Below are 22,315 nucleotides of genomic sequence, written 5' to 3'. Positions count from 1 at the left end.
TATCTGTGAAATGATACCTTCTCCTGGTTTAAACTTCAGTGGACCTTCATTTCTGTTTGCAATGTTAATGTGTCTCTAAAGGCAACCTGTTGTTTCCCCACGCTGTGTCTATTAGAACAACCCAGGTGGGAATAAAAGGGAAGGAAGTTTTATTTTGCCTGTAGATACAGCTTCTTGTGATACAGATATTCCCTTAGCTCTTTATACGAGTGATACGCTACTAAACAAGAAACATTCAGCAGCTAGTATGGGCTAAGCTCTAATAAGGACTCTTCCCTTAAGATTGCATTTGGCTTTTAGCATGTTACAAGTGAGAACCACAGCGTATGTGCAGGTATTTTGGTGCAATCAAACGTGTAGTTCTCATAAACCCTCAGTCCTACTTATGCAACAAGATCATGACTGTCAGGTGGGTGCCAGCCTCAGCAAGGACTCGATCAGTGCTGTGGGTACATCGTGTGTCTCACGGGACATCACAGGAGCCTCTTCTGTGAACCTGTACTTAAACATTGGCAGCTACTTGCAGTCAGGGCCACACACGTGACTAAAGATCTACAGATTTAGGTATAACGGGATGTCCCTTGTCTTTAAGACTCGACAATCAAAGCAAGATATCATCCAAAACAAAATGCAATGCAGCACTTAGAGATTGCAAACAGCCTTTAAGAATAAAGACTACAAAGCTATTTGTGCGTGCATGAAAATGGAAGCCGAGATAGATATGGTAGGTTTTCTTTTTCTGATGAACTAAAGCCCGAAAGAGCCTCTGAATCATGTGGGTTTTAAGTATTTGAAGCAATCATGAAAAATTTAATCAAAGGCAGTGTTTTCTTACTGTGTGATTGGTTTAACTAGTAAATGAGTTTTACAAGAGCAAGTGTAAGTTGTAACATCATTGGTATCAATAGGTAATATCAAAAGAGGAGTGGTGACTAAGTTGCTGATTTTCTATTCTGTGTCTCAGTTTATTACCAGCAGCAATAACCAGTTGGCTGAGAAAGTGAGATTACGCCTTCAATATGAAGAAGCAAAGAGAAGGTAATTCTTTGGACTGTTGTAGCTATTAGCTGTCACACAGCTTATTCTGAAGATACATTTCACTAGAGAAGGTGCCACTCAGATTGAAACCCAGTGTTAGTGCTAAATAAACGTGGTAATTTTTGAGCCAGTGAGGCAATAGGCTTTCTGGGCCAATGTTATCATTCAAGAAATAAATAACCGTCCTAGAAATTACTAAGGAGTGACTAATACATGAAGAATTCAGTCTGGCCACACCTGTGGGGACAAAGTAGTTTTGCTACCTGTTGCTAATGCTTCCCCTTTCCTAATAAGGAGACTGTGTTGCAAGGCATCTCCTCACCTTATTCAAAATGAAATGAATGTTTGCGTGGCATAAGGAGAAATGTATGTTGTGTTAACACCTAACAAATAAAAATATGGTCAGTGACTACAATTTCAGAGCTCGTCTGCTTATCTGTAGAAATGTAAGCTTTCACCCTTGCCCTTTAATCTCAGATGAATGAAGAATAGATTTTAAAAATTCATATCTACTTAGCAGGCTAATTTAGGCAAATGTTTTCTGGGCATTACTTTTTAAATAGCTAACTCAACTGTTCAGAATGTACCTGTATTTTTATACGTAAGTACTCCAGTTAAACTCAAAACCACCACGCAGTATATAGACTTTGGCTAGGCTAGTCCTTGTTCAGCGATGTAACCATCAGTGGGGGTGATTTCAACTTTAACGGCTCTAAAGGGACTTTGCAATTCCAGAAAAACAAACTTCAGATGCACGTTACAACCTGTACTTGTGATATGTGCGAAGAGAAGAATTTTTCTCCAGTTTCTGGTTAGAGACAAGAGCTTTAAGGCTGAGGTTACTCATAATGTTCTCATTTTAGTATGTTGGCATGGACGTAGGCCATGTTTCTCAGTGGCATAAAATTTGATCTGTATGTGTGGTTGTTGTCAAAGACTGTGTGTATGTCCAGCTGCTTTTTGACATGAGCTTACACCTTCCTTGCTAGGTGGAGCAATTTTATCAGAGCTGTCTATTTTGCCAACCCAAGATGAATGTTTACCTTGACATTCAAATCTTTCTGTGACTTTTTAAAACAACATCACTATTATTAACCCCCTAGATGCAGTAGTTAATTTTTCAATGTTAAAACTGCTCTTTACTTTTAAGCTTTGTTTCAGATTGCAATTTAATTCACACTGACTTTACGTCTTCAGACTGAAGTGAAGCACTCTTACTTTAGTCTATATCTTTTCCAAGGAGGGGCAAGTTAATAATGAGAAAGCTGAGAAGATAATTAGCATGCTCTTTAAAAAGAGACAGAACTTTGTAAAGGCAGCACGATAGTTCATTTGAAGTAATGATGACAGGTGTACAACACCGTCTTGCAGTTAAAGAAGGTTTGATACCTCATGTCTGTCTTGAGCTATCTATAGATTTTCTCAGACTTTAATAAACATTATCATGAGGAAAGATGGGTCTGAATAGGCATGAATAATTGATGCTAAAATGAAAAGATCTCCACTGTGGTTTTGGCGTAGTCTTTAGTAGGAGCTGCAGAAACAAATACCGTAACTGGCTTTAAGCTGGAATGATACTATGGATATAGTGACTCACAAGGAAGCTTCTGCTCCTGTGAAAATTCCTCCTTGTGTTGTTAAAGTGTTCGCTGTGACATACATTTCAGATGTACAGTAGTAACTCAGTTGTGTAGACTTGCACTCGGCACTGTTTTAGTTCCTTCAACAGTTATGCTTTCAGCTCGGATTTTGTGTGGTTGGGCTTTTGAAAGTGTTTTATAATCTTCTAAGATGGAATATTTCAGGGTCACATTTAGCAGCATTGCAACAATGGTGGGTATTTGGTCAGTTTTTAGACTACACCTCCTACTTTGATTTTATTCTATTTTATTTTCCCTGAAGAACAGAGGCTGATCTGATGTAGGATCGTTAATTACTGGTTGTGGATGCACATCTTAACATGCGCCTCTGTGGAGATGCACGTGCTCTGAACATTCTCCAAAAAGACTAAAAATTTTGTGTTATGCCTATATCACAGATAAGTACTAGCTTTCCCTAGTAAAAAAAAAAAAAGAGAGAGACTTGATATGACAATGAATATATCCTCTAACTACCTTTTCTATGTAAAAAGAAAACAGTTAAATAAAACTTGAACTTCCTGTTCTGTATTTAGTTCAGTCTTGCAAACTAGCACGATTCAGAAAGATGGTGTGACCTGAGCCCAGTACTGCTGATTTCTTTGGAATGCAAACCCAGCATAGCTCTGCAATGATATCGTTCAGATTTGCTCAGTGAATGCTGAAGGGCTGGAGTTTTCAGCCAAATGCCAGACAGTCTGCAAAGCGTTTCTTTTGTAATGATGCTGTTTTATTGGAAAAGTAGAATACATAAACCTTCTTTTCATTGAGAAGGGGAAAAAGAATGAGTATTTTACAAAGAGTAAAACTTGAGGTTAGTTTAACAAAGCTGTTAGACTCATAAATGCATAGAGAACAAATTCCAGTGGAAAAGCCATATCCATGCAAATGTATGCCAAAAGTGATCAGATTAATGCCAACCAATCCTCTTAAACTCATATCCCTTCAAAATGCACAGAGGAATTCTTGGATTATGAATTAATGCCACTGTTAATTCTTCATTGGAGCACAGTGCTGCACTTAATCAGGCACTCAAAAACAAAACAGCTTCTAAGAAGACCTAAAAATAGTTGAGCTGAATATCTGTCAATTATGGAACTTTAATTAGAGTAAGCAACCTGCTGTGGGAAATGACTTTACAGAAAGTGAGGCTTCTCTTCAGAAAGGTGATCTCTAGTCTATCTCCTGTGTTGAAGAGGCAGGTCAGCCTGTGTGAGCCTAATCCTTCACAGGCTCTCTTGGGGCTCGAGTTCTTCTTGGCCTCTGGAGCTCAGAAGACAAAGCTTTATTCTTCAAGGCCATTCAGCAGTTGTGTAGCTGCTGCTGCCCAGATCTGCATCTGATTACTTACTCCACAGACCTTGATTTTTGCTAGCTGGCATTCAGTTTGCTCTGTGCCTGCATGTGCGCCAGTTTGCTGGAGGAGGTGTGCACCATCCTGTGTGCTTCCGTAGCACAAACCAGATTCTGGAAAGAGATTAATCCAGATTAGTACCTGCAATTGTTTGTTGTGCCCAATTTAAGTCCAGCAATTCTGTCACCAGATCACAAAGCCCTTTTCAAAGGGAGATGAATATTCGACTTTCATTTTACGCAGACAGCATTTCACTTCCATGTCTTAATATATTTACTAAACCTGAGCGAGAGATTAACCTGAGTTAATCACATGAAGGGTTATGTATGCCTTGGCTCTCTGGTCTTCAGTCAGGCGAATTATTTTTGCATATATCTTGCCTTATATTGCAAGATACTTTTTCTCCTTGTTTGCGTTCTAAGCTTTTGTAATTTCTCCACCCCAGAGAGAAATGGCAATGAAAACAGACTTTAAATTTCATGCAAATAAGCAGCTGTGGATTTAGGTAGGATTGTATTGCTTCTTTGGCTCTTCACATCCTCAGGTGTGTGTTGCACCAAAAGTGGCCTAGCCCTTTAATGTGTCCCAGATGCTTAGTGTTGAGTCAGTAGTTGGATTCTTCCAGTAGCAGCATGTATATGATTAACTTCCTCATTGTAAAGACAAAATTGGTTTCTAAACTTTTGAGTAACCACTGATCTTTATCAGCCTATATGAATCACGTACAGAAAGTATTCAGTTCTTTCCACAGAACTGGTTAAAGATCAGATATTTACCGCATGATACTCTCTGCACCAAGTACTGTGAGGTCATTAGCTGCAATGCATATGAAACACCCTGTAGTATACCTGACAGCTTTTTCTGAGATCCAGAATTTCTGTTATCCTGTTCCCTGACTGGTGCACACTGCAGGTTAGCTAGAGACTTAGCTCATGATTGGGAGCAAACCTGAGTAAAAATCCCGTTCTGCATGTTAGCCTCCCAGCAGTGCCACCGCTTTACAGCACCCTGGTGAGGAGGGCATGAGGATGTGGGTAGTTGTCCCTGAGCTGAGAGCCTTCTTCAGGGCAGTGGAAGATATGACTGGTCATGGTTCAGCTTTGTGTGTCTGTGGTGCAGTAGCTCAGATACTTCTCGTGGAATAACTGCTTTCTTTTTGCTGCAGAATAGCAAACCTGAAAATACAACTGGCTAAGCTTGACAGTGAGGCCTGGCCTGGCGTGCTGGACTCTGAGCGGGATCGTCTGATATTAATTAATGAGAAGGAAGAGCTCTTAAAAGAAATGCGGTTTATTAGCCCCAGAAAATGGACTCGAGGAGAGGTGGAGAGACTGGAGACAGAGAGAAGGCGCCTAGAGGAAGACCTTCAGGCTGCTAGAGAGACTCAGAGCAAAGCTCTAACGGAGAGGTAGGTTCCTGGGCATAGGACAGAGCTTGCCTTGTTGGACAAGAGGTAGTCAGGAGCAAGCAGCAACATCCTTGGCTGAATGCTGACAGCAGCGTGCCCTCAGATTTCCAAGGAGACCGTTTCTACTTACAGGGTTTCTGAAATCATCTCCCAAAAGAAACTGCCTGCAAGTCTTAGTCCCAAAGTGGGGAATGGTTGTTGTTCCTACAAATGGATCCTCTATGAGAATGTAAGAAATGCTCAAAATAGCCCAGTATCCTGTTAGCGTACTATAATGTTTCTGTATGCAGCCAGCTCCTCACAGCAGCTTCTGCAGTTCCTGTGCAGTCTGGAGCTTGGTAAATGTCAACAGATGGAATTTTAAATTTTTAAAATTTGATCTTTGTTCTGAGCATCCTTATATGTAATTCCGGTAGGAACTGGTATTTGACAGGGCTGTGGGAGTTGCGTGGAATATCCTGTGAATCTGAACTAGCTGAAAAAAAAATGCCAACTATCCTCCCTAATTTTACTTGTGTTGCAGGGGGAGATCTCATGGGAATGTACAGTGAGGATGAATACTGCATTAGGCATTGCCTACAAGAGCTTTACAATCTGGATGTATTAGTGTGGGCGACTGTGGCAATGCTACTTTTAGCTGCAGTCTGTTGAATATGTATGGAATAGGCATGTTGCATTCAGTCTCTCTATGGCTCTATATTTTAATTTCTTCTACGTGCTCATTGTCCAGACTACATCAGTTTTCTACATAGTCTTTTCATGGTTTTATCATGCTGGGGAAAGTGTGGGCATCTTGGATGTTTCGGCTGCAGGACTTTGCCCAGCCTGAAATATCTAAGGTTCAATAAATGTTTTAGTTTTGCCGTAAGATGAACGCTTTTCTTTGTGATTTTTAGGAATACAGTCCCGTTCTAGTGTACCAAAGAAATAGCATGTTTCTGGAGAACAATTTCTTGTCTGGAGGCCTGTTAAGTTAAAGAATGAGCACCTAAGTGCACGTGTTTGTATCTCAAACCAATTCAGGTGTGAAATAAAACTGAGATGTTTCTGAAGTCCATAATTCATGTTAATAACTAAATCATGTAAACCTTAGTTATCTGTGGGCCTTACTGAAAGCAAATGAAAGCATTTACACCTTTATTAGCACGGTAAGTATAAGAACGCAGTAGTGTACAGCAAGCAAAATTTGCTGGACTTTTTTGAGGCCTGATCCTAGAAACATTAACCTTTGTAGTACCAGCTGTAATTATTTTCCCTGTTGTGAATGTTTTCAGGATTGAGTTCCGCATTTAAGAGTATTTGGAGTTGGTAAACACTTACGCATCTTGACCAAATTATCTCCTGTTATACTGTCTATTCTTACTAACTTTTTTAGATTTTCATAAAAAATATAGTTTTCCTTTACTACTAATTGTAAATAGTAAATGCTGCTTTAGCTCATCTTTTTCTTCTGTCTTCTCCTAGGTTGAAGTTGAATAGCAAAAGAAATCAGCTAGTCCGAGAACTGGAAGAAACGACACGATTAGTGGCAATGTTGCACACTCAGCTGAAGAGGTATGTAACCTTTTACAGAAGTTGTAGGTGCTTCAACTGCACACAGTGTAACTGCCTTTCTCTGCTAACAATTTCATCTCCCAGCTGAGAGGTATGAAATGCTTTTCAGCTGTGGTAGTGACCTAAGACCACTGTGTAGTCAATGGAAAGAGAAGCCTTGAGGATTAGAAGTCCCACTCAGTTTAGAGTGGGGAACGTAACCTTGTGGTGGTGCCTCTATCTTGACCACATGAGGAGCTTCTGTAATCCCTTCTATTTTGGACATATAACATTTAGATCACTAAGGATACCTGAGATTTTTTATTAATGTTTGAATTACTGAAGTATTGTATTAATAAAGTATGTTAAATACAGCTTAACACTCCCACAGCAAGTGAAGTGAATCCTAGTGGCACAAATACACGTTAATATGGCTGTCATGATAATATTTCTCTAAATTACTTCCAACTGTGCTGTTGCTTGCAATGGAGACAGTGTCTTGAGATATCCCTGAATCTGTTGTGGTGGTTGTGGTATAGAGAAACATTTCTGCAGTCATAATGTGGACTGGTTGTTCACGCTGTAGTTCTGGAAGAGCACAGGATTACTGTTTGCAGACAAATGCATGACTGCAGGCAGTAAGGCCAAATCATCATTAGCTAAAACTATGCTTTTATCTTTTTAATTAGAAAGAGAATTTCATGGGGTTTTTGTTTGTTTGAGGTTTTTCCTATCAGTGTGTACTGAATTTACTCTGTTTGTAGCTTCTGCACTTGGGTTGTGTTTCATTTTATGAAGATGACACTGAAAAAACTGGAAAGAAATCGTAGTGCAAGACTGACATGTAAATAAGCAACCGTGGAGAATAGCTGTGATGCTCTTATACAGTGGAAATGCATCATATTTCCATTTCATCTAGCTGATTAGGGATCTTTTGAGGTGATGAAGAAGCATGTGAAACTAATTTCTTCCTAACTATGCTCCCAGTGTTCTTGGCATGCTCTTTCATAAGAATAAGCATTTGTTATTAACCCCATAATTCAAAATGTCTGGCATTCAAAGGTGTGCACAAAATGAAGCTGAGCCCAGTTTGTTGATAGGCAAGAGGTTAATTAAAAGACCACTCCCTTTTCATAGTGAAATACACTGCAAAGCTGTACATTTATTAGTCTTCACCAGGTCGATATATACTGCCAAAATGCAAAAATATGTATTGTGTTTCAGTTATGTTTCACTTAAAAGCTTTTGTTGAACAAATGTGATGCAGCGCACATCTGTCGTACAAATGCATAAGACATTTTGTGCCAAAATTATGCTAAATTCAGCATACTTGCCTTTTTTTTGCATAAGGTCATAGGCATAATTATACAAATGCAGCTTTTACTCCATAAATAAAAAATAAGGAATTACTAGGATTATTAACATCCTCACTGTTTTTTCAGTGGGACAACTGAAGCCACTTATGCAGAAAATTTTCAATAGCTAATCCATATCTGCAGTGAGGGTTAAGGGTCTTTAAACAGTCAGTAATGAGCAAGGTATTTAACGTCTGGAGCAGGAATGTTAGTTTAAATTGAAATTCTAGAGATGGTGTATGTTGTAGTTGGTACTGGAGGATTTATTGGGTCTTCTGAGTAGAAAACAGTGTGCTGGGGTGTCTGAGGTTTCTCATCTGAACAGACTTCTGTTCAGCACCTGCTTAAGGTTAGTTTTACTGTCAGTTATGTTCTGAAGCTAGATCTTTAGGGATAAATAATTTGTGTGAACTGATTTCACAGCCCAGCCCCAACTCTTCCCCTTGCTCTCCTGGCCCTGGATTCCATGGAGCAGTCCTTCACCTAGGTAAATCCTGACAGTCTTCTGGTAACTGCTGGCTGTTGTAATCTCGGAGGGCCAGCTCCAGGCAGCTGTGGTATTGCCTTTTGGCTGGAGATCCAAGATTGAGGCAAATGGAAGAAAATTTCCTATGGACAGACAGTTGGTTGCAATAACTTCCTTTTCTTGCATGAGCTTTATTGTTTTTTGTGGTCTGATTTGGAAATTAACGGGAACTACAGATTTTTTTTTTTTTTCCTGGACTGATGTGGGAGGAGCATGTTGTCACTAATTTTAATTTGAAACTATTAATTAGAGTTGTTTTGGCTAAACAAGGACTCTTACGAGGTTGATACGGTGAGCAGAAAAATGTTTGTGAACTGTATTAATTTTATTGAAAAGTGACCCAACTTTTCCACTGAGTAGACTGTGGTTCTGGACTGTTGTGGGGACTAATGTGTATGGCCTGAGCTAACAAAGCAAAATGTACTGTGTATGCTTAGAGATTTGGTGACTTTGCAGTGTTTCCCTGAGAAATGTATGATTTCCCTGAGTATGATTTTCTGACTTCTTTCCTTCAGTCTCTCCACCAGCATGCTTTCCCTCTCCTCGAGCAGCAGCCCTGGTTCTCTTGCATCTAGCAGAGGATCTCTTGCCACCTCTAGCCAGGACTCATCCACCTCAGCCAGTTTCACTGATCTCTACTACGAGCATCTGGAGCAGTTGGACTCGGACTATCAAAACAAGCTTGACTTGCTCTTAGAAGGAGCCACTGGATTTAGACCATCAGGCTGTATCACCACTATTCACGAAAACGAAGTAGTGAAAACTCAGAAAGCAGATACCACCAGTCGCATACAGGCCCTGAGATCATTGTCTGGTACTCCAAAATCCATGACATCGCTATCTCCAAGGTCATCTCTCTCTTCTCCATCTCCACCTTGCTCTCCACTGGTGATAGACCCACTCCTAACTGGTGATGCCTTTTCAAGCCATATGGATTTTGATGATGCAGAGATAAGTACAAATCTCTCAGAACTCACCCTAAACACTGGGAGTGGCAACTGTAGACTGGAAGAGCCTAGAGCAGGAGATAAACATCTAGGTCAAGGTACGTAACAAACTATTTGCATGCACATGCATGCATTTATTTTTAATGTAGTTTATAAAGCATTGAGAAGCAAGTGTTTCAAAAGCTGTCAGTCATCTTGATATCTTTGTGTTGAAAAGCGTACTCAACTGTGTGTTCTACCTTGCTTGGGAGAAAGCGTTGATATTTTAATTTGTACACAAAAAATACTGCTGATACGATGAGTCCTACAGAGGACTGTATCTAGGTGTGGTTTTATTGTACTTGTATGCATGTATACACAAATTACAGGGATTTCATGTGTAAGTATTAATGGTTGGGGGGGATGTCTGGTTTAATTTGGCACTTAACTATTCAGAATGTTGCCTAGTGTTTTGGGTCTGAAATTGGGAGGCATGTAATTGACACCAACTTTTTGGCCAAGCTTTTGAGGAAAACTGGGAAAGGTATTTAGTTTAATAGTTAAGAAACTATAATAAAAATCCTTCCTCACCACCTCAGCATATCCAATGTCTTGCTCTGGTTCCCAGTAAATCAGTGGCAGTGAGTTTATTAACTTCAGCTGAGCAGACATGTCAAGGCTATGCTTGAATTTCTGCTGTTTTGAGGTGGGTGGTGTCTTAGCAACAAAAATGTGTTTAGATTGTGAGCATGATAAAATAAGACATTTAGAGACAGGGGATGTTCTCATATATGCATATGGCTTGTTGGTGGGTGAGAAGAGTTCATCCCTTTTTAGAATGATGGCTGGGCTGAAGTGGATGGAAAGTAGTAGGCAGCAGTCAGGGCACTCGTGCTAGGGCCCGTCTGAAGCTCGTGCGACTGTGGTTGGCTTAAATCCAGTGGGAATGAGTGAAATGACTGGATTTGTAACTGCACTGAAGAAGAGCTTTAAGGGCAATATGAACTTGCAAGCTGTAGTCATATGAAGCAGCAGGTGCAGTTTGTTTCTGTTTTTCGTAGGGCTGTAAAACGCCCGATGTGAATAAAGGGAGCTAGCATCATGTTATCACTGCCCTCTGCATTAGGAAGGCTGATAATATTTAAAATACAATAAAAGACATGCGTGCAGTTCTTCCCCTTTGAGCTACCATTTTCCTACAAGCAAAAAATATGATGCATTTGAGTAGGAAACAGTAATTATTCTTATTAGAACTGGGTGCTGATTAGTTTTAACCTTTTTAGCCCTTCAAGATTTGTCGAGGCTGTTAAAGCTCAGGTGTTAAGCAGATTAAGTGATTATTGCTGTTAGCCAGTCAGCAGACAAAATAATCACCGTAAGTAGTTTATTTCAGGGCAATAATGAGATGAGATTTCACTCCTCAGGCGTTTTGTGGGGGGTTCAGTGTAACACTCGAAACGTGGTGGCTGGATCTGGGGTGGTCAGTACTTGGCCTCATGGGCAAAGCACGTTCACGAGTTCCTGTAAGTAGAGCTGAATAGTATATGTCTGAGGGATTTGCTTTTTGTTTCTGTTAGAAAATGTCCCTGCTACCTTTGAGGCTGAAAAAGGTTTCCTCTCTTACTTGAGTGATACCTGAGCGATGTAGGTGAAACTAATAGCAAATCGCGGAATCTGTCAGAGTTTGGCATTCTCTGAGGAAGTGGCACGGATATGAGGACAGTGCGGGACCTGGCTCTTCAAGGCCTTGTCATGTTGTGTCCAGGAGAGCCCATGGAAGGGGAAATGCCAGGAAGTCAAGAGCAAACTTTAAATTCTTGATATGAGTGGAAAAAAAGGTAAAAAAAAAAATAAAATAGGAAGTTCTATCTGCCTGCTTGGAAATATAAAAGAGATTTGAGTCATTTCTGAACTCTTCCATAAACGTTCTTTAGTGTGATAGCTCTTTAGAGACCTAAAACAGAAAGTCCAAATTTTGTGTTCATTAGCCACATGAAAAAGTTACAGGTTCAGTGCATGTGCAAGGCTTGAAGGGCTGAGCTTCCAAGTCCTTTGCAAAAAAAGTAAGGAAAAGGATGGCTGCATGATGAATCCTTTTCAGAAAACTCATTCATCTTTATTCAGATTTACACTTTAGCATTCTGCTTTACAAACAGCTGCTTCATTGCTGGGTTTTGTGCACCCTCTGTATTTGCCCCCCTTGGCTGCAACGTGCTCGAGCGAAGTGGTAACACACGAAGACTTTCTGGGTTGAAATGGCTGAATGGCATTGGCAAATGAAGGAGAAAAAGAGGTTGAGCCAGCTGGACTCTTACCTATGGTGTCCTTCCTGGTAAGGGTTTCCCAGAGTGGAGTTTCTGGGACCAGTGCGTAAAACTCAACCAACTTCATCTAAAAAGCTAGCCAGTAGGCAAGAAATTATTTTCATATTAAAACCATGGAATAGGAGGTACAAAGCAGCACTGAGGAAAGAAACAACGTAGTTCTGACCTTGTCCACGTACCTCCAGCATAGCCTACGATCAAGAGTGCAGCAGGGGCCAGGCGCAGCAGCAGGGGGAGGATGGATTGAACTGTGGATGCTAGTATTAAATGGATCCATTTGTTTCAGCTAATGACTGACACATTGTGTTACAGATGCTTCATTCATGTGGTTTGGCCTATCTGGAAGAGATCTGGACATTTATTTCTGTCCAGTGGTTCCATGGGAATACCAAGATGAAAAATGCCATTTGGTGGTGGTGTCAAAAAATACGTGGATAAATGGGCCCAAATTGCACACATGCACTCAATACACTGGTGTTACCTATGGCACCCTCTGCTGTTGATTGTAGAACAAGTCCTTATATTATTCCATAATGCTAAATGGAGCTTGCACATTTCTTGCACCAATGTTTTTTTTTTTTCAAAGCTGTTTTTAATTCCTTAAGTGGTTTTGTGAGACTGTGCAAAAAAAAAAAAATAAATAAATCCCCCAAAAAACTACCAAACTTGCTTTGTAATAAAGAAAATATGGGATGGAAACCATATATTGGTTTGGAGGTATGTGCTTTCCTATGGCTACAGGAAAGAGGGACCACTTCTGAAAGATGAAAGCCCCTTGGAGAGAAATGTGTTGCCCCGCTTCTGCTGTAGGGTCACAGCTGCTCCCCAGTGTGACAGCATGGCACCTCCTCACCCTCAGAGCAGGTGCCCCAAAGTCCTGCCGGAGAGGGAGAGCCAAGAGCTGAGTACATCCCAGCCCTTATCAGCCACCTTGGCAGACAGAGTTCTCCAGACTCCTGGCTGAAGCGTATCTCTGCAGAAGTGTGATGGTTCAAATGAAAAGGTGCAGAATTTGCAAAGTTTCCAGGGGATGTCTTTCTCTGTTTTGTAGGACAAGAAATCTAATTTCCTTGATTTATCTTCCCTATTTCATTTTCCCTGCTACTTTAAATCCTATAATCCTTCTTTCTCTCCATGTTTAGCTAGTTAACCTAGTCTTTCTGGACCTATCTTCTTTCCTGTGTACACTAACCTTTTGCTGTTCTCCCGCCTTGAATCTAAACTTGGTGTAAGCTCTCCAGGTAGGATATACCCCTAAGCATAATCCATACTTGAGTGGAGCTTAGTCAGTAGCGTTTGCCTTGCTGCTGCTCTTTGGGTACTCCTACTACCTGCTTAAGGGTTATTTGCGGTAGGAGCTGTTTAATTGGTTCATATTTATAGCCTTACTAGAATTCAGAAGTTCTGCTGCTTCTGCACATTGCCCATCTTGTCATGGGTACTTCCCTGCCCTTCAGGTGCTTTGAAAGCCTCTCTTCATGTTGCCTGCGAGGACCTGCACCCATGGAGGTGCCGGGGATAGCCAGCTGTGACACACTCAGCACAACTGGCGTGTAGCCTCAGCCTGTGGCTACACCACTGCAGGACCCAAGTATGAAATGGGCATTGACTGTGAAATGAAGCACTCGCCTCCATCACATAGGCTGTTCCTCTGATTCTCCAGGGGTGTTTTGTTCTCCAGGGCGGTTGGGCACATTCCTAAAGCACTAACTGCATGGCAGCTGTTGAGCGCAGCCCGCCCTGCCTGTGTCCGCTCTGTCTTCAGAAACATGCTGTTGCTTAACAGTACTTGGGTGGGGAAAAAATGCAACTCAAGGGGAGGATGAGAAAAAAAGCTGTTCCTGATCCAGACAGTTTATTTTCATTAACACTTGTTTTTTATTTTCCTCTGTGCTTCTCTGATAGGTATAAATACAGCTGGAGGGACGGCATTGAAGGTGGCGTGTGTGTCAGCTGCAGTGTCTGATGAATCTGTCGCTGGAGATAGCGGGGTGTACGAGGCGTCTGTCCAAAGGTAGACATCAGATCTCTCTCTAGGAAGAAGCCAATGACTCAGCTTTGCCCATGGGAGTCAGCTAGAATAATGCCGGATGTGATCTTTTTTGTAATTTGGTGGCTAAACTTCTCAATCTTAGATTTCTTAATACTTCTGCAAAAACTACGAGCAGGTTGAATTTGATTACCAACATGACCCATGCTTCCCGTAATAGAAGCAGCTGAAAGCAAGTTCACGGAGAACAGTTTGAACAGCTGGTCTGTTTGTGAAGGTGCTGGGTAAGCTGTGATGGCTGCCTTGACGGGGTAGCAGAGCCATCTGGCTGGTGTAAAGTTCCCCTCCTGTCAGTCAGCCGTCCTGGTGTCAATGACAGCCCTCAGTCAGCGGGAGAGGACTTTGGGATGTTTAAGGAGGACAGCAAAAGCACCTTGAACTGCCTCATGTATGTGCCACGATGCAGTTCCTGAGTGCTTGGATCCAGTCTGTGATTTCTGCAGGACTTCTTCCCCTGAGTGCATAGCTTATAGCCAGAGCTGGGCGTCACTGCTCTTGCTGGGTTTCTGGACCTCCCTTACTGCTTGCTAAAAGCTATGTGGAGTGGTCTGGCAAAAAGTTCACTGCAAGGTACTGATCTTACTGATACCTGGTTTGGCTGCACCTGACATGGGTTTTCCTACTGTTTTTATTGGCATCGAGATGAATTATGGGGTCATTTGTTGCAAGACACGACTGTAGAGGTGAAAAATTGCTCATCTCATGTTCCTCTCATTAGTTCATTCATTATCTTCATTAATCCTCTAGATAAATGAGCAATTATTTATGTTTACAGCACAATTCACTTTGACAAGAATGTGCAGTGCTTCTGTGAAGCAGACGTCATGGGCCCAAGCCAGGCAGTCACACAGCTGGGTGTCTTAGGGCCCCTGTATCCCCTCAATGGGAAAGGGAGCTCTGCGGGGAGGAGGGATAACGTGTGGCAGGTGCCTAAGGCATCCCGTGCACACACGCACGTCTGATGTTACTGAGTGTTCTTTGGGTTGCTGGCTTGACAACCTTTGTAATGACCGCGGTATCGTTTTGATGCCTATAATAAATGGTGAGGGTAGGACGAGCAATGCTTTTGTCCTCTGTAGCTGAAATGGGATTAAATACAAGAGCGTGCGAAGTATTATGGAAAATACTTAAAGAGAAGAGTGCTAATCCTGTTGTAATGTGCTGCAGCATAGCCTCTAAGTCAATTAAACGATCAAGGTAGTTTGGGGAACTTTCAGGGCATAAAACTTCGGAGGAGTACCTTGGGAGGAAAATGATGCAGGTAGCCGTTTCAAGGAAGACCAGTCAGTGTACTCCGTCACTTTTAATGTGCTTAGGGAAGTTTGATTTCTTAAAGGAACAAGGGAATGACTTAAATCTAATAAAACTTGGGAATTTTTGCTGTCATGATGCAGGACAGGATTGCAGTTGTTAAGTCTTATTTCTGTTGCTGGGCAGTCAGCTGTCTTTACTAAAATCCAGTCAAGGGAACCCTTTAAAAAATCTCCCACTGCCTTGTTTTTGCACAGTCTTTTGTGTGGCTTTTTTTTGGCAGTGAAGGAGAAAGGCATATGACTTTCTGCTGATAAGCACAGTAATACATACCTCTAAGGATGATTGCACTTCTAAAATGGGCTTTCTTTTAGCTGCTAATTTTACAAAATCCATATAGCCAACCTCTGGAAACTAAAAGCTCTTGTATCACCTAAATGCTAGCACTTCAATAAGAGGGAAATCAAGTCCTTAATTGTCTGATTTCTTTCAGGCCATGTGTGTCTGAAGTGATGGTATTTGACAGTGATGATACAGAAGCAGTTGGGACAGCTAAAGTGCAAATTGCAATGAGGTAAGTGCTACACATTTTTATTGGATTTTCCGTCAAATGGAAAGAATCATAGAATAATGAATCACAGAATGGTTTGGGTTGGAAGAGACCTTAAAGATCATCTAGTTCCAACCCCCCTGCAGAGACACCTTTCACTAGATCCCATTGCTCAAAGCCCCATCCAGCCTAGCCTTTCGCACTTATGAGTGATATATGGGATAAGAATGATCTATGCGATTCAAAAGACAGTGCTTTCTGCTTTCTTACCCTATTTATCCTGTCCTATTAGTATTAACTAATGCCCTCTTTATAGCGTAATTGAGAATTACACTCCACTCTAGGAGGTCCTTGGCCCAGTTACCCTGGGCCTGTCAGTGGAAATCAAGCGGTGATAGTGTGGTATGAGGGTGCAAACTAGCAGTGGGAGCACTGACAGTGCTGGGCTGGAGAAAGCCTTTTGCTGGCTTGCAGTCTCCTTTACTGTGGAGTTTGTGAGGGGAAAAACCGCTGAGAGTAAATGGCAACACACCTGAATCCCACAAGTAGCGGGTAAGGCATAGGAACCTAGGCATAGAGGCATCTTCCTTAAATGACTTGGTGGAAGATTATTTATGATTTAAGGAAAATAAAGTAGCGCAAAACTCTTATGGCCATCAATGGTAAAACAATGTTTACCCATAACATCTTCACTGTTGTACTTCAAGTATTTCGACTTCTAAGTTTTTTGTATCGTAAACAGTCATAATATAAGGCCTTGCTAAAGGTTTTAGATATAATACAGCAATTTAGCTAGATCCCAGGAAAAGCAATGTGTGTTAGGTCAAATCTGTAGTCCACTGTGTGAACTCAGAAGTTCTGGATGTTCTGGACTGTTCTAAATTCTGGATGTTCTGGTAGCAAAATTTCATGTAATACGAAACCGGTCTTGTTTTAAACTATAGGCAGGCCATGGTCCCATTATAATTTTGTCTTTCTGCAAATTTTTAATGTTGTTTGTTTGTGTCAATGGAACAAGTGCAATACTCATTCATGGAGTCCAAGGCAGACTTCTCTAATAATAATGCTTTTTTATGTCTTTCCAATTCAGATATGATGACAAGAATAAACAATTTGCGATCCTGGTCATCCAACTGAGTAATGTTCCAGCACTGCTGTTACAACAAGATCAAAAAGTGTAAGTGGGGGAAATAAACACACTTGAAGTATTTGTATGAGATTCCAGTGGAAATTAAACAGATGTTGGTTTTTGTTTTCTCACACTTAAAAATTAACCCTTTCTGAAATGCTTCTACACTTTATGTGTAGCAACATTTATGAACTAATAAACCCAATTTTTTCCTCAAAGGTCTGTGTTTGCTAGGGGAAGACTTGCCTGAAATTAGCACTAGCCAGCAAGGTTTTTAACTGTAGCAGTGCCCAGAGCAGCTGCACCAAGTGGAGAGGGGGTGTTTGTTCTGCTACAGAGCTCAGCCTTGGACACCTGCACAGATGCATGTGGGGAAGTTACAGCTTTTTCTAGGCTCATTCTGGGCACAAGTTTTTTAAATGCAGCTGTGTGCTGAATAAGCTGAAAAAGACTTGAATCATTTTTGCGTAGCTGTTTGTGCCTACAAGAGGGTGTGTTAGCAGTGTGACAAGTTGCATAGACTCAAACAACCACGTAAACCATAGTCCCATGATGTTCAATTACAAGATTCAGAAGGATGAAGTCTGTGGCAACTCATGCCACTTCATGTCTCTGATGTTGTGATGAGATGTTTCTTTTTTCTCAGTTGACTGATATTCCAAAGAAGAGGATAGGACGGTAATGTCCAAAGTGCTTAGGATGAATTTCACTGACAGATTTATGGAGCTGTTGTAAGCAAGGGGGGACTGCAAACCTCTGCGGTAGTACTGACTGCAATGCTTTTTTCAATAGGAACATTCGCGTGGCTGTCCTGCCCTGTTCAGAAAGCACAAGCTGCTTGTTTCGCACGAGACCGGTAGAAGCTTCAGACAATCTTGTGTACAATGAAGTATTTTGGGTTTCTATTTCTTATCCAGCTTTACGTCAGAAGACTTTAAGAGTTGATGTTTGCACTGTAGATAAGTCTCACCTTGAAGAATGTTTGGTTAGTATTAATCTGTATTTTAATATCTTTGTTTCCTCTTTTGAATTAGACAAAATTTTAAACTCTGAAGTATGGCAATTTCTGTGAAAGTTTTCTTGATAATTCTTAGCTATATGATCTCTCCCAGATAGTGTTCTCTGCAATAACGATTTTGATTAGAAAAAAAAAAAGTATTAGATAAATATTTTGTTGCAGAACTACTGGTGACTTTGTCAGGCTACTAGATTTCCCTCTCTCATGATGCAGTCTGCTGGACTGGGCTGGTACAATATAGTCCACTCAGACACGGATTAAATAAGTTACAAATTAGTTTTACTTTGGTTTTGAATATGCGAGGATCTGTACTAAATATAAGACGGTAAAAAATGACAAGGCAGATGAAGAGGAATGGAATATACAAAACTAAAACTTCCCAGTCTGAGGCAGTGATTTTTGTCAGCCCTGCAAATTTCTTGAAATGAAGTCTTCGTCTCCTGTTCCTTTCTCTTTTTCTTTGAAGCCTCGGATGTAATTTATCGTGGCTGCAGCAGCACTGTTCATACTTCTGGATTCTTGTACACAGAAGCTGTAGTGAAGCACTTGCTACTTGCATTGGAAGTCCTAGATAATGTTAAAAGTAATTAAACATAAAGCATTACTAGTGCTGTTGAAATGGGGATGAACGGGGCAATTTTTCTTTTTGACAAACTTACCGAAGTCGAATAGTCCTGGATTTTTGCTCTCAATTCTTTATTACTAGTGTGGTAGTGGTTCATTTTAGTATTACACTAAAACTGTGCTTTTGCTCTCAATAGGGTGGAGCACAAATTAGCCTTGCTGAAATATGCAGATCCGGAGAGAAATCAACTCGTTGGTATAACCTCCTTAGTTATAAGTATCTGCAGAAGCAAAACAGGAAAAGTAAACAAGAAAACATTCACTCTGAAGTACCCTGCACTGAGAAAACAGTAAGAAAAACTGCTTAAATCAAACAAATCTCTTCTAAACAGTACTAATGAGAGGATTTATGTGGCTGAAGGACTGTTACAATAGATGAGAAGTGAAGGCTAGTGGGTTTAAATTTAGAACTTGAAAATGTCATTAAGTGCCACAAAATAATTAACATGTTGATTACAGATATGCCCATGTCTTGGGCTAAATACTTACTGAAATCTGCTCCTCATGAAGCTGAGAGATGTGGTGTGAGGTCTGGTGTAAGTGATGTGTGAGCTCTTGCCTTTCTTCCCACTAGATGGTTCACCTTGCTGCAATGAACTTGCTGAATGAGTCAAGAGATGGACTTACCTTTGCACGTGCATGGCATGCAATATGCTCAGCCGATAGCTGCACACGTGCATATGCTAGCGTAACTGGGGGAGGTGGGCCAGGTATGCTCACACAGGCTTGACTGAGCACTGGATGTGCAATAGGCTCTTTGAACAATGCGGGCGTGGAGACGACAACTCTCTCCTATCACCAAAGGAAAGCTGGTTGGGGCTGTTCTGACCAGAAAGGCTGGGTGCCTTGCAGTTTTTGAGAGTTGTATCTTCACAAGAAGGCTCTTGATCTCCTCAGGACTCTGTCTCAGCACTCTTAGAGCAGACAGCTGTAGAACTGGAAGCTGTGGAGAAGAAACTGGAGGAAAGCAGAAGCACTTTAACTGGTGGAGAGAGCTGGTAGGTAACATCCCACCATCTTAGTGTTGTGGGATGATCAGAGCATTTGGGAATTTATGTGCGGAGAAAAAAGCAGATGATACAGAGCTGTGGGAGGCTTCTTCTCTCTCTTTCTGTTTTGGTGAAAAATACTGTTTCTTCTGTTCTGGAGGTTGTGCTTGGGAAATGAGAACAAAGATGATTAATGTTAAGAATAGTCAATAGCACTTTGCTAATTTTGTTATTTGTGCAGTGTTCTATGGACGTCCATGAATACTCCACTATATGGTGCAAGGCTTTGCTTGAGTATTCATTTTGGCTGTTGTTTACGTGATTCAGGTTCAGATTTTATTAATGAAGCCCAACATTTGAAATAAAAAAAAAAAGCCTGACCAGTGGGTTTGACGGAGAAGCCAGCTGTGAGTTCAGAGGAGCTGGAAAGGATGTTAGTGCTTCAATATTGTCCAGCATCACTTTTTAAACTAAGATTAATGACAACCTGAGAGCTCCCCTTAAGATGTACTCACCTGAAGCTCAGACCACATGGCTGAACCCTCAGCTTGCTTCTTTTGAAGCAAGATCCGTGTGAAGTTTTTGGCTGTAATGGTTGCCTTCTGGTGCAGCTTAGCTCCAGTTTCAGTTATTCCCTTACAAGCCTGTGTTTGTGTAACCTCAGTGGCTACAGCACCTGCCAGGTACAAGTGGCTGCCTTGGGGATGTGTTTCTGTCCAGCATCTTACAAGGAGGTACCTCCTGCTGCAGCACCAGAGTGTTGTGCACAATAGGCCGGTTCAATAACAAACCTGTTCTTAACAGGCAAGATGAAGAGATTCCTGATCCAGAAGAGCAGGATGAGATCAGTGAAAATGAAGCAGAAGATGAGGAAGAATTCTGTGCTGGAAAATCGCTGTGGGAAACAGAAGAAAGTCTGAATTCCCAGCTGCACGTGGAAATAGCAGTGAAGGTAAAGTTAAGGGCCTTTTGAACAGAAAGCTGAGCTAACCTTCCCATTGCTCAGCTGACTAGGTTGCTGTTGAGCTGAGCAAGGCTATAGTAGTTACTTGAAAGTTCATAATTGTTGTTTAAATGCTTATCTACCTGAAATCTTTATAACAACTCTACACGACGAGTTTGTCCCACAGTTAATATGGCATCATTTCGTGCCTCCTTTTTGCTGCTCATGAAAACTGTTTTCATTAATGTGACAGTGGCTTAGACCTTGTTCAATTCTGAGTGTAGATGTAGTCGTCACAAACGTGTGCTGTACACGTGCTCTCCGTGCATGTTCATACAGTGATTTGGATCTTTGCTGCAGATTCACAACAAGTAAGGGAGCGGTGTTTAAAATCATACCTCTGTTCTGTGGGAAATTGCCAGGTCACATTGATGCACTGGATCAACAGGCAAAGCTCGTTGGAATCAACTGTGTTGTACAGCGATCAATGGATGCGGAGCCCTTAGGGAGCGACACAGTTAATGCCGCAGCTACTAAGTTCAAAGAGTGAAGTGTCAGGACATCCTGCATCAAAAGGGCTAAAGAATATCTGATTTTCAATGTGATGCCTCTGGGACTGCAAGCAGAGACGTATCACAGGTGGCTGTCAGACGGGCATTTACACTGCACTATCTGTCTTTCAGGTGGATAAAGAGACAAATACAGAGAACCTTGCGCAGTCTTCTACTGTAGTTCGTCCAAAAGACAAAAGAGCAGCAAATCCACCCCAAGCTCAGTTTGTCAGAGGTAGCACTATCATTCGCTCCAAAACATTTTCACCAGGACCACAAAGTCAGTATGTGTGTCGGGTAAGGAAAATGCAATCTTGATGATATAAATGCTATTTTTCATTAATGAATGCATGATATCAGTGTTCACTTAATCTGAATTTTCAGAGACCCGACACTGCTTTCTTCTCTCCTCCTTTGACTTCAGAAGCTGCTCTGTCCTTACCTCCTAGACAGTATCTTTCCTTGGAACTAATAGTGTTAAGCACAAATTTATACAATGTATGTGTGCATGTACGTTTCTGATACGTGCAGCGTGGGTAGATGCCCAAAGCTGGAAGGGCTGCTCTGAGACCATGATGAATAAGCTGCATATCAAACCCCTTCATGCTGCTTTAAGATTGTTTTGTACTACCTCGAACTGAGTTAGCTGTGTCCGCTTGACCTTAGAGGAGGTGAACATGAAAGCTTGGTAGAAATGGAAAGGTAAGTATCTGGTATTGTCAGAAAAAAATTTGTGGAAGCTTAAAAGTTTCCAGTGTGCTTTGTCTGCAGGTGACTGAACAGGCCATCTGCTGGATCAGGATGTCACTTCCACTGCTTTGAAATATTTGTTCACAATTATTTCCTGGATTTAGGGTCAGCCTAAACTATAAATAACTCATCTTTTAAATTGAATTGGCAAACAAGCAAGCACTGCCTTTTATCACGTGTGACCTGTCCTAAGCGAGCGTGCTCTTAATACAGCTGAGCCAGATTTGATGTACAGGTTTTCCCTGGTTCAGAAGCAGGTGCTTTCATAGAAACAAACCTTATTCAATTTGCAGCAGTGGCCTGTGCTTGGGTGGTAGAGGTGCTGTGTCCCAGCACATGCAGATCCCACACACCTGTTC

General features: G+C 41.3%; 1 protein-coding gene across 1 annotated transcript in view; it reads left to right on the top strand.

Annotated features, from left to right (window-relative positions):
* Nucleotides 1-22,315, top strand: part of WWC1 (WW and C2 domain containing 1) — a 72,612-nt gene that overhangs the window by 45,880 nt on the left and 4,417 nt on the right. The window contains exons 8-19 of the mRNA XM_086759061.1: nt 965-1,038; nt 5,195-5,437; nt 6,902-6,991; nt 9,367-9,896; nt 14,007-14,115; nt 15,896-15,976; nt 17,043-17,129; nt 17,874-18,066; nt 18,861-19,013; nt 19,621-19,721; nt 20,517-20,664; nt 21,339-21,503. Of these exons, the coding sequence (XP_086615187.1) occupies nt 965-1,038; nt 5,195-5,437; nt 6,902-6,991; nt 9,367-9,896; nt 14,007-14,115; nt 15,896-15,976; nt 17,043-17,129; nt 17,874-18,066; nt 18,861-19,013; nt 19,621-19,721; nt 20,517-20,664; nt 21,339-21,503 (1,974 nt within the window). The remainder of the gene's footprint in view (nt 1-964; nt 1,039-5,194; nt 5,438-6,901; nt 6,992-9,366; nt 9,897-14,006; nt 14,116-15,895; nt 15,977-17,042; nt 17,130-17,873; nt 18,067-18,860; nt 19,014-19,620; nt 19,722-20,516; nt 20,665-21,338; nt 21,504-22,315) is intronic.

The sequence above is a fragment of the Chlamydotis macqueenii genome, chromosome 14 (genome assembly GCF_036417535.1).
Source record: "Chlamydotis macqueenii isolate bChlMac1 chromosome 14, bChlMac1.mat, whole genome shotgun sequence".
In the NCBI taxonomy this organism is placed as follows: domain Eukaryota; kingdom Metazoa; phylum Chordata; class Aves; order Otidiformes; family Otididae; genus Chlamydotis; species Chlamydotis macqueenii.
The sequence above is the reverse complement of the archived record's forward strand: the minus strand, read 5'-3'. Positions and strand labels throughout refer to the sequence as shown.